General features: G+C 42.6%; 1 protein-coding gene across 2 annotated transcripts in view; it reads left to right on the plus strand.

Annotated features, from left to right (window-relative positions):
• Positions 1-14,372, plus strand: part of UNC5D (unc-5 netrin receptor D) — a 405,072-nt gene that overhangs the window by 321,212 nt on the left and 69,488 nt on the right. For both annotated transcript variants that reach the window (XM_081890876.1, XM_081890877.1), the window contains 2 exons: positions 5,730-6,107; positions 11,158-11,242. In XM_081890876.1, coding sequence (XP_081747002.1) covers positions 5,730-6,107; positions 11,158-11,242 — 463 coding nt within the window. The remainder of the gene's footprint in view (positions 1-5,729; positions 6,108-11,157; positions 11,243-14,372) is intronic.

Below are 14,372 nucleotides of genomic sequence, written 5' to 3' on the forward strand. Positions count from 1 at the left end.
CCACACCTTCCCACTAACAACCAGTCCAGGGATTGGCACTGCCTGTCAGCTTCCTCATCCTTACTCCCAGTTGCCCTTGTAGAATTCAGCAGGGAAGTGGGCGGGTGGGAATAGCACCAGAATTAGTTGGCGCTGCCTATCACTGGCTCTACCTCCAGCTACAGTTTGAGTTCCCTGCCACCAAATCAAGCTACGTAAGGTTACCAGATTTTTTTCAAAGAATCTGGGGACACTTTTTTTTTTTTTGGAAGAGAAAAAAAAGTTTTTTTTTAAAGAAAATAAGTAATATCTTCGCTTATGTGGTCTCCTCTGGTGCACAACCTTCCCCTGGGCTCTGGCCTACTCTCTTGGAGCGCTAGCCAGTCACATGTCCTTGCCCTCCCGGTGCTCTCCTCCTCAGTGGCAGCAGCACAGCAAGGTCAGGGCTCCCCTCTTTTTTCTCCTTCCTCTTTCTCTCTCTTCCTTCTCCTTTTCCTCTCCTCATTCTCCCTGTGTCGGCTCTGGGGTTTCCTTGGCAGTCGGCCCAGTGGCCAGGTGCTCTCGCTCACAGCTCAATTTGGGTCATGGGGGGTGTCAGTGGCTCCCTCAGTTGACGTGCCAGGCGTCCCCAGTTCCCTCTCGGCAGTGGTGGTGGCAGTGGCAGTCTCGGTAGCCTGGAGTCAGCCTGGTAGTGCAGCTGGCACTGGCTGACTTCAGGAGCTGCTTACTTCTGTGACGCCCACCATTTTGCCTCACCAGAAGTCCCCATATGATGTTTCTTGTGCCGTTGAACCAATCATGCAACATTCATTCCCTACTAAGAAATCTACAACACTTAAAATATAAATCTAGGGACATTAAATGAAATCCGGGGACATTCCAGGGACGGATTTTGTCCAGGGACAGATTTGTAAACCCGAGGACTGTCTGGTAACCATAAGCTACAGGGTTCTGAAACCATGAGGAGGCAGAATTTGGTTGTTGACACTTGTAAGACACACAGCCAGCAGCTGCTATCTCACAGGAAATCCAGCTTGCATACATGAATGTAGGATGAAACAAGGGGTGGAAAGGGGTCAATTTGGGTTTCTCTTATTTTCTAATTTCCGGTTTTCAATTCAGTTCTCTGATTTCTGTATCAGTTTGAGATGTATTTATTTTCAAAGAAGTCCTCATCAAAATGGATTGTTGTTTTAGGGCATTTCCCCCCGAATACATTTTTGCAAGCATTTTCCTGTAGTATAATAATGCATTTTATATCTTGTTTCCACTAACAGATGCATATTTTTGCACACACTTTCACCCAAATATATGCAATTTTGTGCATGCTATTTGGTTGGAGAATTGCATATACTTGTTCAGTTATTAATCAGTCCAGCTCTAGCATTTGAATGCTGTTTGCAAATGATACCTATCATTCTGAATGGAAATAGGACAGAACAAAGCATGAAATTTAAAAATTTGGGGGGAATTGCTTACCTGCAATGAGATGGGGCTTTGATTTTAATAGCCTGCCCCACCCACACACCCACCCCAAAAACAGTAGTCTTTCAAAGAGCCCTCTTGGCTCTTGAAGTTAATTTTCTATAAAGTTTAAGCAACTGATTTAAAAGTGGGTAAGGCCTTAAAAGAGCTTGGAGACCAAATAACAGGGTTTCAGAATTTCCTGAATATTTGTCTTCTTTCTAAAATTCCCCCAAGTATTAAGACAATGAAAAATGAAGGCACTGGAACACACACACACACACAAAAAAAAAATCAATAACCCACCTAAAAATCTAGGTCTCCAATTCTTCAATTTCCTCAGCATTCACTGGGCCAAAGATCTCCCATAATAAGATTGTTAACTACCTTTCACTGCTTGTTTTATTATTATTTTTTAAACTGAAATTTAACAACACATTAGGAAATGAAAAACATAGAAAACAGCATAAGCTCAGAAGGGTTCAAAATAAACTATAAGAGGGCAGTCCATGTGGGAATTGTAGAAATTAGCTACAGGCAAAAGCTTAAGGATATATATAGAACAATAAACCTTGTTGTTAGGGGGGGTAGGTAGAATTTATGAAATATGAAAAAGTGCTGGCAGGGAACTGAAGTTGTCGCACAAAAGCTAGGTGAAAGTATTCTTAACCATAAGGCATGTGGGGGCAGGAATCATAAGCATGCTTCTGGATCAGGCGATGTCCCCGTCTAGTTTAGCATCCTTTTCTCACAGTGATCGACTAGGTGCTTATGGTAAGGTCTGAAGCACGGCAGCAGTGAATACTCTCTTTGACATTACAGTGCTCAAGAAAGTATACACAACAACTCAACAAAGGATCGTTGGACACAACTGAATATTGATTATGCAAAGAATTCACCCAGTGATATTTGGAAACTGGACTTGGGGGAGGGGGGAATCTAACCAAAATAGCTTGATTTAACTGAGACTAATTTGGACCACATTATGCCCCTGATGACGTTATCAGGAGTGCAACAGAGTCCCACCAGATCCCACCTACAATCCCCCCACCCACATACCTGCCTGGGTCCCTCCCACCCGCTGCTGTGATGGCGGCAGTAGGATTAAAGAACATCTCTACCTTGCCCCTCTGATGCCTGGCATGGTGCTGTAACTGTATGACAGGCACAAGGAGCTCTGGGCACTGTTATTTTCCCAAGGCTACTGATGTATCACGAGCTTGACAGGGTCCAATTCTTCCCTCAAAATCCCCCAATGAGCCAGGCACGTCAAAACAGCACACTAGGTGTCAGATAGAGGAGCAGGAAGATCAATATCTGCCTCTCAGGTTCCACAGCTGCAAGAACAGCAAGGAAGAAAAGTAGGGATGGAGTTGGCCATGTGGGAAAGAACAAGATAGGAAAAGAGGGTGGATTATTCTCTGGCTCAGTTTAAAATCAAAGCCAAGGAATGGGGGGGCTGCTGGGCCATTAAAATCATCTTGCATTTTAACTTAAGCATCATGAGCTACTCAAATTCATATGTCTGGGTCAGAAAATAGGACTCTTTCACATCACTAATGAATAAACAACGACCATGATCTCCCCCCAGCTAATTATGTTGTTCTGGGGTGGGATCACTGCTGATTTTGTTATGAGAAACTGGAGTGGATATTATATGACAATGCCAATAAACGTGTGTGTGTGTGTGTGTGTGTGTGTGTGTGTGTGTGTAACCAGATTCTTTTAAAACAAAGCAATGTAAGTATTTGGGGGTAGGGGAAAAAACACTTTTGATGAGAGGCTAAAGATAGAAAACAAAAGGTAGGAACGCCATAACTATTTTCCTGTGAGTTTCATTGTGAGCAAAAATAAAGAAAGTGATTATGGAAATTATTCAAATACTTGTCAAAGCACGTTATTCGCTGTTACTATAAAATAAGCAATTCTGTTATTTCTGTGAATCATTCCAAACCATAGTGTAGCAATAAGCAAAGAGCAGCAACAAGAATTCCCTGCTTCGCTCTCATCTTCCAGCACTGCTGGTAGAAGATTCCTTATTATGCCTAAGCTAGGAACTTTCATTTGTTTAAACAGTGGTTTGCTAAAAAGGATATCATCAGCAGTGGCTTGGTCCTGATTTCCTACAATAACCCATAGTTCAATTAGACACATTTTGTCCTTGGCAATTGCACTGTTACTTTATGAAGTGATCTTTACATTCTCACCAGAGGAGAGGGGGAAAAGGAAGTAGGCTCACTGATCCATCTGCTAAATGTACATGGTTCTACGGCTGGTGTTTTAAGTTGATCCTGAACTTAGCTGGCCATGTAGGCGTTCACCATATTAATCCCGACTGCCATCCTGATCTTAAAGGAGTATTTTGGAAAATCCAAATGTTTTTATTTTGTTTTGATTTTTTAAAATAATATTTTTTAAGGTTTTAAAGGTTACAAAAAGAAAAAAGAAAAACACCATATTAAACAAAAACAAATCAACACATCACAATAAGGAAAAGAAAAAAGAAAAAAGAAAGAACAAGAAAAATAAGAAAACAGAAAAATATAATCCATTAAAAAATAACACGGCGAATCTTCCCATAATTTATCTTTCGTTTGCTTGTTTCCTTGACCTCCTCACACCTCCCTTTTTTGTATTCTAGTTTGGTTAACTATTTCAGCAAAAACTTTCCATCTTTTCCAATTTTTGTCTGTAATTTATCTTAATATAATATAACTTTACTTTCCCTCCTTTCACCAATTAACAGTCTGGTTTTTCCTAATCCTTTATAACATTTCTGCTAAAACCACATAAGTTCATTCCAACATCCTTCTAACATTCATTAATTTTACAATGTTTCTGTAAATAGTCTTTAAATTTCTTCCAATCTTCCTCCACCGACTCTTCTCCCTGGTCTCCAAATGTTTTTATTTTGAAGGGGTGTCAGTCCCCATTGTTTTCAGCCTCTGTACTTCAGAAAATCCAAACAAAATGTCCCTTTGGTTTCCCACATTGGAAACCGCTAGAGATGGCATGGCCGAACACAGGATCTGGGACTAGATAATGGGGAGGTTTCAGATATTTTGAATCACCCTGTGCAAAGTGTTGGTGCAAGCAGCCATTTTACAGCACATTCCACCTGGGGGTTAAATTAACCCTCATCATTCTCTTGGTGATATGGATGAGAGAGTTGAACCCCTAAACCCAGCATGGGTAGAGAGTTCATCATCTACTTAACCAACTTTTTGACCCCTATGGCAGTCAGTTTCTCTCAACTGAATTTACAGTACAGTGGTACCTCGGGTTACATATGCTGAAGGTTACATACGCTTCAGATTACAGACTCCACTAACCCAGAAATAGTGCTTCAGGTTAAGAACTTTGCTTCAGGATGAGAACAGAAATGGTGCTCCAGTGACGCAGCAGCAAATGTATTGATTATTTGTTGCCAATATGAAATAGTTCATCTTCTGGGATTTTTAATTTTAACTTGTCTGTTGATGTCTTCAGTTTTCAGCATTGATTTGGATGAAATGCAATTTTCATATGAAGGTACTTATAAAATGCTTAAAGTGCATGAGTGAATGCATTAAAAATCATAACTGTGTATAGTAATACTCATTAGGGCAGGTAATACTGTGCATACAATACTGTACATACAGAATATATATATTTCACATATATACTAATGGGGTAGAACTGGCAATGATGACCAGGAACTTTAGGTCATGGTGGCTGGCTCAATGAAAATGTGCCACAGCTGGGTGTGTGTGCTTTAATGCAAAAAATATTCCTCCATTAGGAAATGGAGTTAAAATGAAATGGCCAATATTATAATAATGCTATTATATAAATAGATGGTGAAATCACATCTGGAACATTTTGCATAGTTCTGGTTGGGGCATAGTTCTCAAAAATGATATTATAAAGCTGTAAAATGTTCAGAAAAGGGCAACCAAAATGATCAAAGGGCTGGAACAACTCCTTTGTCCGTAGGCTAAAGTAGTCTTGACCAAACAATGGTTTACCACCTCATTAAGAACTAGGCCAGGGAAGGGGAACCTTTGGTTCTCCAGATGTTGAATTAAGTCAGGGTGAGGAACCTGCAGCCCTCCAGATGTATTTGGACACCAATTCCCATCAGCCCCAGCCAGCATGACCGGGATGATGGAAAGCCAACGATACATGGAGGGCTACAGGTTTTCCATCCCTGAACCAGGCAATTCTGTAGACATAGCTATACACACAACACTGTCTGTTGTACATAACAATGATAACCAATTGCCCGATTGATTTCCTTCCATCAGGTAACTCCTTGCTTTTGAACTCATCCATGCAGCCTGACCTGACCGTGAGTAGAACCTACAGTGGACCCATTTGCCTTCAAGACCCCATCGACAAGGAGCTTATGACCGAATCATCTCTCTTCAACCCTTTGACAGACATTAAGGTCAAAGTTCAGAGTTCATTTATGGTTTCTTTGGGTGTGACCGAACGATCAGAGTACCATGGAAAAACACATTCTGGGACATTTCCACATGACAGTAACAGGACCTTCCATCCCATACATGCAAAAAACAAAGCTGCATACATTCAGAATCTCTCATCGCTCTCCAAAAGAAGTGAGATGAGGGCCACGGGTATCTTTGGCCACCTGGGAGGACGTTTAGGAATCCCAAACACAGGTGGGTTTCTGTAAAGTCTGAACGTGTTTTGAAATGCATTATTAAGTGTTGGGGTAAACCTTTCTCTCGTTCTCTTTAAAATGTGCTGTCATGGCAAGTTGTCTCAGTGGGGCTTGTGACATATGAACTCTTGCTTGCTGTTACCAGCTGACAACTTGGTAAAGATACCCTAAGGACCAATAGCGAACACTCACAGGTTGTCTGAGCAGTTGTAACTCATAACCCATAGGTAGGCAAACTAAGGCCCAGGGGCCGGATCCGGCCCAATCAACTTCTAAATTCAGCCCGCGGACGATCCAGGAATCAGCGTGTTTTTACATGAGTAGAATGTGTCCTTTTATTTGAAATGCATCTCTGGGTTATTTGTGGCGCCTGCCTGGTGTTTTTACATGAGTAGAATGTGTGCTTTTATTTAAAATGTATTTCTGGGTTATTTGTGGGGCATAGGAATTTGTTCACCCTCCCCCTCAAAAAAAAATAGTCCGGCCTCCCACAAGGTCTGAGGGACAGTGGACCGGCCCCCTGCTGAAAAAAAATTGCTGACCCCTGTCATAACCTAATGAAATCTTGTTGCTGGGGAAATAAGATTGAGTAGATTTTCCCCAAGTCACTAGCATGGTCCTACTAAAAACACAAGAAAAGCCACATTGGATTAGACCCAGACTTCATATTGAACAGCATTCTCCTTCTAACACTGACCCAGTTCCTGCCACAAGGCTTTAAACCCTCCCTTACAAGGGGCTGTCTAATGAGTCAATCAGGGTACTTAAAGGTAAAGGTAAAGGGACCCCTGACCGTTAGGTCCAGTCGTGACCGACTCTGGGGATGCGGCGCTCATCTCACTTTACTGGCCAAGGGAGCCGGTGTACAGCTTCCGAGTCATGTGGCCAGCATGACTAAGCCGCTTCTGGCAAACCAGAGCAGCGCACGGAAACGCCGTATACCTTCCCACTGGAGCGGTACCTATTTATCTACTTGCACTTCATGCTTTTGAACTGCTAGGTTGGCAGGAGCAAGGACTAAGCAACGGGAGCTCACCCTGTCACGCGGATTCGAACCGCCAACCTTCTGATCGGCAAGCCCTAGGCTCTGTGGTTTAACCCACAGCGCCACCCACTAAACCTCTGGCTCTGGCTTTCCATTTGGATATGCTGCTGCCTACTCTTTGCCTACAGGGGCTCATAAGGGTGATGGAACACAGGGCATCCTTTCAACAGGGACACTGAGAGAGCTGTAACAGGCAGGGAGGAGCTTTTCAGGTATGGTCAACACTTCAGGACTCCCCAGATTTCAACACCACTGCCTTGCTCCGATGAAGTGCAGGGCTTCCAAGCACCAGGAGGACACGACTGTACTGCTTCCCCACCAACCTCTGCTGCTCTTTGCATGAACAAAGGCTCCCATCTAGCATTAGTGTTTACTTTGGAATGCAGAACATTCAGTGCTTAAAAAAAAAAAATTGATATTAAAATGGAACATTGCTCACAGATACGATGATGATTAATCTCATATATAATTTGGTCCTATATCAATATTTACTAGGTTTCAGTCATGTACAGCCAGAAGTCTTAAATGGAGCGTGGATAGAATTTATTCCTGAGCTGCAAAACTTGCCAGATTATAATTATACCACTATTTAGGTCCACTTCAAAATGTAGAAGTCTCCCACAATGATTTTTCCGTTTAGCATAATTGATCCATCCCAATAAATTTCCTTGGTGTACTTGATCAAATAGTTGAGATGAACTATGCTCAGAGGATGAGGCCAGCAAAGTTTATAAAACTAAAGTTTTCTAATGCCACGTGAAACCGAATTACATTAGCCCAGGAGTGGCCAACATGACGCCCTCCAGGAGTTATGAACTACAGCTCCCATCAGCCCTGATCTTTTGTCATACTGGTTGGAGCTGAAAGGAGCTGGAGTCACAACCATCTCGAGGGCAACATGTCTGCTACCCCCACATTAACCCACTTCTTTTAAAAATTGGTTTTTTTGTTTACATATTTAAGGTTTTACATATAAATCCTTTAAAACATCTTATCACATGCCTGCACTTATTAATACCAGCAGTTTAGCATGAATTTAAGTGTGTTTCAGATATGCAGTATTATACCCTTGTTTTATACACTATTGACAGCAGAAGGTGCCCCTTTCCAGTTAGGGTTCTGTCCTTCTTTGGCTATGGGGAAGATTTGGTTTTGTTTTATTGCATTTCATCAATGTATCCATGTTGGCGTAATTTGGAAAAATGGGTGAAATTGCACTAAGGCCATGTCTTGAACTGCCTATCCCCATATCTGGATTCTGATTAGAATTAACATGCCAGTTGCACTGGGCGACTTAGAAACAGTCCAGGGCTAAATGCCTGGAGCATGACTCATCCACTCTCCCTTTACTTGAGGAACTGTCTGAGGCTGCATTCAGCAGCTTTGGCAGAAACATGAAGCATTCACACTCAGTGCAAGCAGTGGCAGAGGAAGAGGAGTGCGGGGGGGGGAGTGCACCGCCCCCATCAGCATGGTCCCAGTGGTGTGCCATTGCAGCTGCCCCCCCGCCTGCTCTGCCCCCAGGAGGCATGCCACACCCCTGCGGGCAGTGCATCACGCCCCCAGGACGCATGCCAGTCTCGCCCCCACCTGCTCTCCACCCCCCGGTGCTGGATCATGAAGCTCCACCACTGAGAGCAAGGTATCATCACAGCTGAAGGTTACATGCTGTATGGTTCAGCGTAGCATGGTGAGCTAGCATGATAAAGTGCCAGTGGATTTTTCTTTATACTTGAACCTTTACAAGATTTACTTCTAAGACCAGAAGAGCTGTATTATAGTAGATCGGTTCATGATGTACCAGCATCCCTTAAAGTTTATCTAGCCAGTGTGTTTATGCTTGTCTTGTGCCATGAGACAATAAATGCTTTATACTCTAAGCTGAACGGAGTGGGAAAGGAGATTTATTAACTGGGAATTCTGGAAAAGGCTGACTACTGGAAAACAGGAAAACTCTTATTTTTAGCTGCAACATTCTGCTGGAACTGTGCATTCTCTGCCGATCACACTGGCCAAAGTGTGGCATCATATCAACAACAGATGGTGGGCCCAAGCCGAACAGGTGATGGGCCAACTGACTTCTACAAGTTGTAACAATCCAGGCATACATCTCTCAGTTCCTTTGAGTGCTATGTGCTAAAGATGGCAGCACACAGATTAACTTCCCATGAGGTTTGGTAGAAAGAAAAGAAAAGAAAAGCTAACATTATTTTATATTTTTAAAAGATTTATAACAATGGTAGAGTGCCGTGTTATCAACCATTTCTAAATATCAAAACTTCAACCACAAGAAGTGTCAGGTCTAGGGGCTGAATGCAGCCCTCCGAAATCTCTGTCTGGCCCTCAGCACTCTTCCCAAGTCACACCTTCCTAGGCCACTCCCCCTATTCCCAGGCTGTTCCCATAGCTGTCCTGCACCATGTCCTCCTTGAGTGCTTTTGGCTAGCTGGAATGTTTCCGTGAACTGCAACAATGCCTTTTGCTTGCCTTGATGAAGGATGGAGAGATGGGTGCAGGTGTATGCCTTTTCCATAGCTGGAAAGTAGACTCCTGCTTCAACTATTTCCCCCTACTGTCACATGGCCTCTGGAGGAGTGGCACGTGAAGGGCTGTACATTTCCTCCCGTCTCTGAACTATAATATACAATTTGGAAGAGAGTCTTAACATACAATTAAACCTACCTCCACCTCTGCTGCCGCCATCAAATGTTTGCAAAAATCTCATTCCACAGCATTCTAGGTACATAACAGCTCACAGTGGAATATTTACATTTCAGACAGGTGCTGAGTTTATTTTGTTGAGAAATGCCATCAGCTACCAATGAGTTCCTTGATTCAGGAAGCCAAGGCTGTAGCTGTAGTCATCATAACAATGAAAATATAATGATGAAACGTTGGCACTGAATGAATTTAAAGGTTTCAAGAGAACAATCAGAATATATGCTGGTGAACTATTTGCATGTAAAATTTGATGGATATGAAGAAGAATGTCCATTGATCTGTGCAGGATGGATGTAAAGTTGACAGGATTGTAATTTACTGGAACTCTTTTTGGAATGTGTTCTGTTGGCTACATTCCAAAGGATGATTAACATTTCAGCAATACTACATATTTTATACAAAAGGTCAGTCACTTCACATCTGAATTCTTTAAGACCTCTCAGATGAATGACACCTAGCCCTTAAAACTTCACCCTTTGTCACTGCTTTTTCACAATGGTTCTTCAAGTACCTTTCTTGGGGCGGGGGAGGACAGAGAAGGAGATGATTCAGACATAAGAATTTGTTTTATGTCCTCTTATGTACCACTTTCAGAGCTGCTGCTCTGCCTGGTTTTATGTTTCTTACACCTCGGGGTGTTTCCTCCATTTGTGTATTTTCTCTTCTTGCTGCCACTATTTAAAACATGCTGACATTGTTTGGGACCCAGCTGTGCCCTCACTGATGTATGGACCACATTATAACAAACATGATTCTAAACATTATGAAAAACTTTCTATAGAGGCTGGGGTTGTATTGAAGGACATTTTGGAGGTTGGTGGGTAGGTAAGTACTGGAGTGAAATATTGACTGACTCTTGTACAGAGTCAGACCATTGGTCCATGTAGATCAGAACAGTCCACACTGAATGGTAGCAGCTCTCCAGGATTCCATACAGGTGTACCTTGAGATGCCAAGGATTTATCTTGGACCTTTCTGCATGAAATTCATGTGCTGTACCTATGAGCCCATAGCCCTTCTCCAAAGCAATCTCTCTTTCATTTTCTAAATACTTCACACAATAGAAACCTCATTTTAACAATGACCTTGAGGAGAGATTGTAGTACCAAAATCACAGTATAACTGTAAATTGGAATGTGATCTATACTACACCATTCAGGTGATGACAAAGATTCATCTCACCAGTATGTTCCATTAGGCTAACGTTCTTCTTAAGCTACAACTCACTTCCAGCAGAGATTTGATATGCCCCCTAGTATCTTTTGTTCTTACTTTGTTACAGGAGTTAGCCTGCTGATTCCACATGGAGCCATCCCCGAAGAAGCATCTTGGGAGATCTACCTTGCCATCAACCAAGATGAAGCGAGGTAAGACAGGAGCAAAAATGATGCACATATGCTCATCAAAACTGTTAAACGCCAACTTATAGAACAGGAATGGGGACCCTCTTCCCACACCACCAAGGTAACTGGACCCCAACCCTAATCAGCTCCAGTCAACATAACCAATAGTTGGTGTTGATAGGAGTTGGAGTCCATCAAGAACTGGAGGACCAGAGGCGCCCTGTCACTGTTCTAGAAGAAAGGGGGAGTAATTGAAGTAACTGCATAATTTCCATTGATTTACAAATATATTGCTGCTCAAAAGAAGAAGGGTATATATAACTAGAAATTGAACTTTTTTTAAAAAAATCAGTTCAATTCCTCCTCAATGGAGTAGTCTCTATAGTATGCTCTAAATTAGGGCTACTTAAGGTTGTGTCTACCAGGTGTTATTAGACTTCAACTGCCATCATCCCTGATCCTTGGCTATGTTGGCTGGAGCTGATTGGAGTCTAACAACACCAGAAGGGGCACCACTTTCCTTTCTGTAGGCATTGTAGATTAAAGAGCTGTGGTTTAATCACATACATATGGAGAGGCTCACACAATTTCACTGGAAATATATGCATTTACAAATATCCCTGCATAGCCTGTTAACCACAGTATATTTGGTGCCGGTCATTTTGCGTGTTCAGATCCAGAGACCTCCCTCCTAAATAAACACATATTTTCAAATTTTAGTTTTGGTTTTTGGCAGAATTTAGGCCACAACTTTATTGATTACAGAAAAGTGGTTGCATAGGCTCTGGTTCAGCTAGCTCCCTATACCCTTGCAGATAGCGCTGACCCAGGGCTCCAGCATAGGTCAGCTAAGGGTGAACATCTGAGGTAGGTGAAAAGCCCGGGAACAGACTCTGTTCACTCCACAGATGCTCCCCTGGACTCAGGCACGGGCACAACCCCCTCTCAGGGGTTGACCAAACCAAGTTGAGTCCCTGGATTCCTTTAACGGAATACCCTTCAAATAGGGATAGCGAGCAGCCCAACAAGACAATGACAATAATCCACCAACAGCATACAAATCAATATGGCTAACCTGATCCAAAACACCCACCCACCCCACTCACACATGAAAACAAAGATCAGCACAGCCAATCACAAGCAAACAACCACACCCTAGGCCAACCCCAACCTCTCTCACCACCAAAGGAACACAAGTGAACAGCAGAGAACCTGCACAACCAACGCTGACACCAAACCCTACATACATTAAGCAAAATGGAAACTTTGCACCTGACCCCACCCCCACCCATCTTCCCCACCCCACCCCTTTTCTTCCTAAAGTCTCAACAAATGAAACTGATTTGTAAAAATGTTACATGGAAAAAATACGAGAGACATTTACACATACTTCTGTAAATCAAGAAAATCTTTAATACAAAACAAAACAAAACATAGGGATAGTGAGACCATTCTCCCATCCCTATCACCTGAACCAGTGCCTATTCGCAACCTTACAAGTTGTGACAATTTGCAGGCGAAACCCAAATGGCAATAGCCAATAAGACAAGTGGGGAAAATTCCTGCCGTGCCCCTGTCCCAATGACAGATGACACATGACGGCATAGCAAGGTCAATCACAAAATGCCCTAAAAGTAAGAACAGGTGGGCGGGTGTTCCGATGCATGAGCCAAAAGAGGAAGCTCTGGGTCACGTGCATAGGTATATATAGGTCCCTCAATCCATTTTGACTGCACCCCATTGGCCAGATTAAACCCAGCAACAAGGGACCTACCATTTGGGTGTTGTGGCTATCTAGTATACCCACCCACGACCAGGACTTCAGTCTCCAGGTCTCACCGCAACACATGCCCTCTTTTAGGGAGGACACGATTTACCCTTACACCCAGGAAATACAGAGGAACATTTTGTTTACTCCATTTTCTGATGGAGCTAGGGATTGTTAATCTCCATCCCCAGGGATGGACTTAGATAGGTTTCCAGAAGAATGAGTGGGTGGGGAAAGGAGGTGGCTCTTACTTTCCTAGTGTAATGGGGCAAGAAGGATAGGGGAGTGCCAAGGAGTTTCAAAGCTAGATCAACCATTGCTTCTCCTTCTATTCTCGCTAATACTCTTTCCATCACCAACATTATGCCTTCAATTCAAGCCCCCAAGTAAGATTGTATTTGAATTAATATTTATGACCTGCATTTCTACCAAAATAGCACTTGTAGAGGCTTGCAGTGAAGAACAACAAAGACAATATAAAAATACATGCACTTCATATACAGTGTAATAATATAAAGAGTAGCAATTATATATCCTAGCTACTGCAATAAACCATAATTTTTGAAACTCCTAGAATTCCTAGGGTGGTTTAACAACCAAACCCTCTTCTCAGGGGATTGTGGGAATCGTAGCTCTGTAAGGGCCTAACAGCTCTCAGCAATTTTAACAAATTAACAGCTCCCAGAATTATTTGGAGGAAGCCATAACTATTTTAAGTGCCTGTAATGTATGGCATGAACATGGCTTTAGTTAACTTTCAACTAGAACTTTTTTTGTGCCTTAAAATGGAGATTTCCCCTCTCCCCCCTGCTAAGAAAGGAATGTGACAGTGAAACTGAGGACAATCAATCAATCAATCAATCAATCTTTATTGTGATCAAAGACCAGATAACAAAATTAACACCAGCAACATACGCTTCATCATCATCAAGAGAAGGATGTAATTAGAAATTCCCTATAAACTTATTTACATTAAAAATAACACTCCTTCAACTAAAATCTTTGACCCAAAGTTTAAAGTCAGTGCTCATTCATCGGACAACTGCCACTACAGTATGTCTTGTGGTGTAGAACCAGTGTGGCATAGCTGTCAACTTACAGATTTGAAAATAAGGGACCAGCAGCCAAAATAAGGGACCTGCAGCCTCACCTGTTCCAGGCACTCCAGTCTTCCTGTCCTCCTGCAGTCTGGTCAAACTCATGCTGGTAGCTTCAAGAACACTGTCCAACCAACTTTGTAACCAGAGGTTCAACTGAATAGAATCTGAATCACATGCACCACAAGGCCTATGCAGCCTCAACTTAAGATGGCTCCCCGGCCCGGCTTTGCACTGCAAAGTTTGCAGCAGCACGTGCAACAAAATGGCGTCCAGCATTCAAAACCCC

The sequence above is a fragment of the Podarcis melisellensis genome (genome assembly GCF_964234715.1).
Source record: "Podarcis melisellensis genome assembly, chromosome: 15".
NCBI classification, from domain to species: Eukaryota; Metazoa; Chordata; class Lepidosauria; order Squamata; family Lacertidae; genus Podarcis; species Podarcis melisellensis.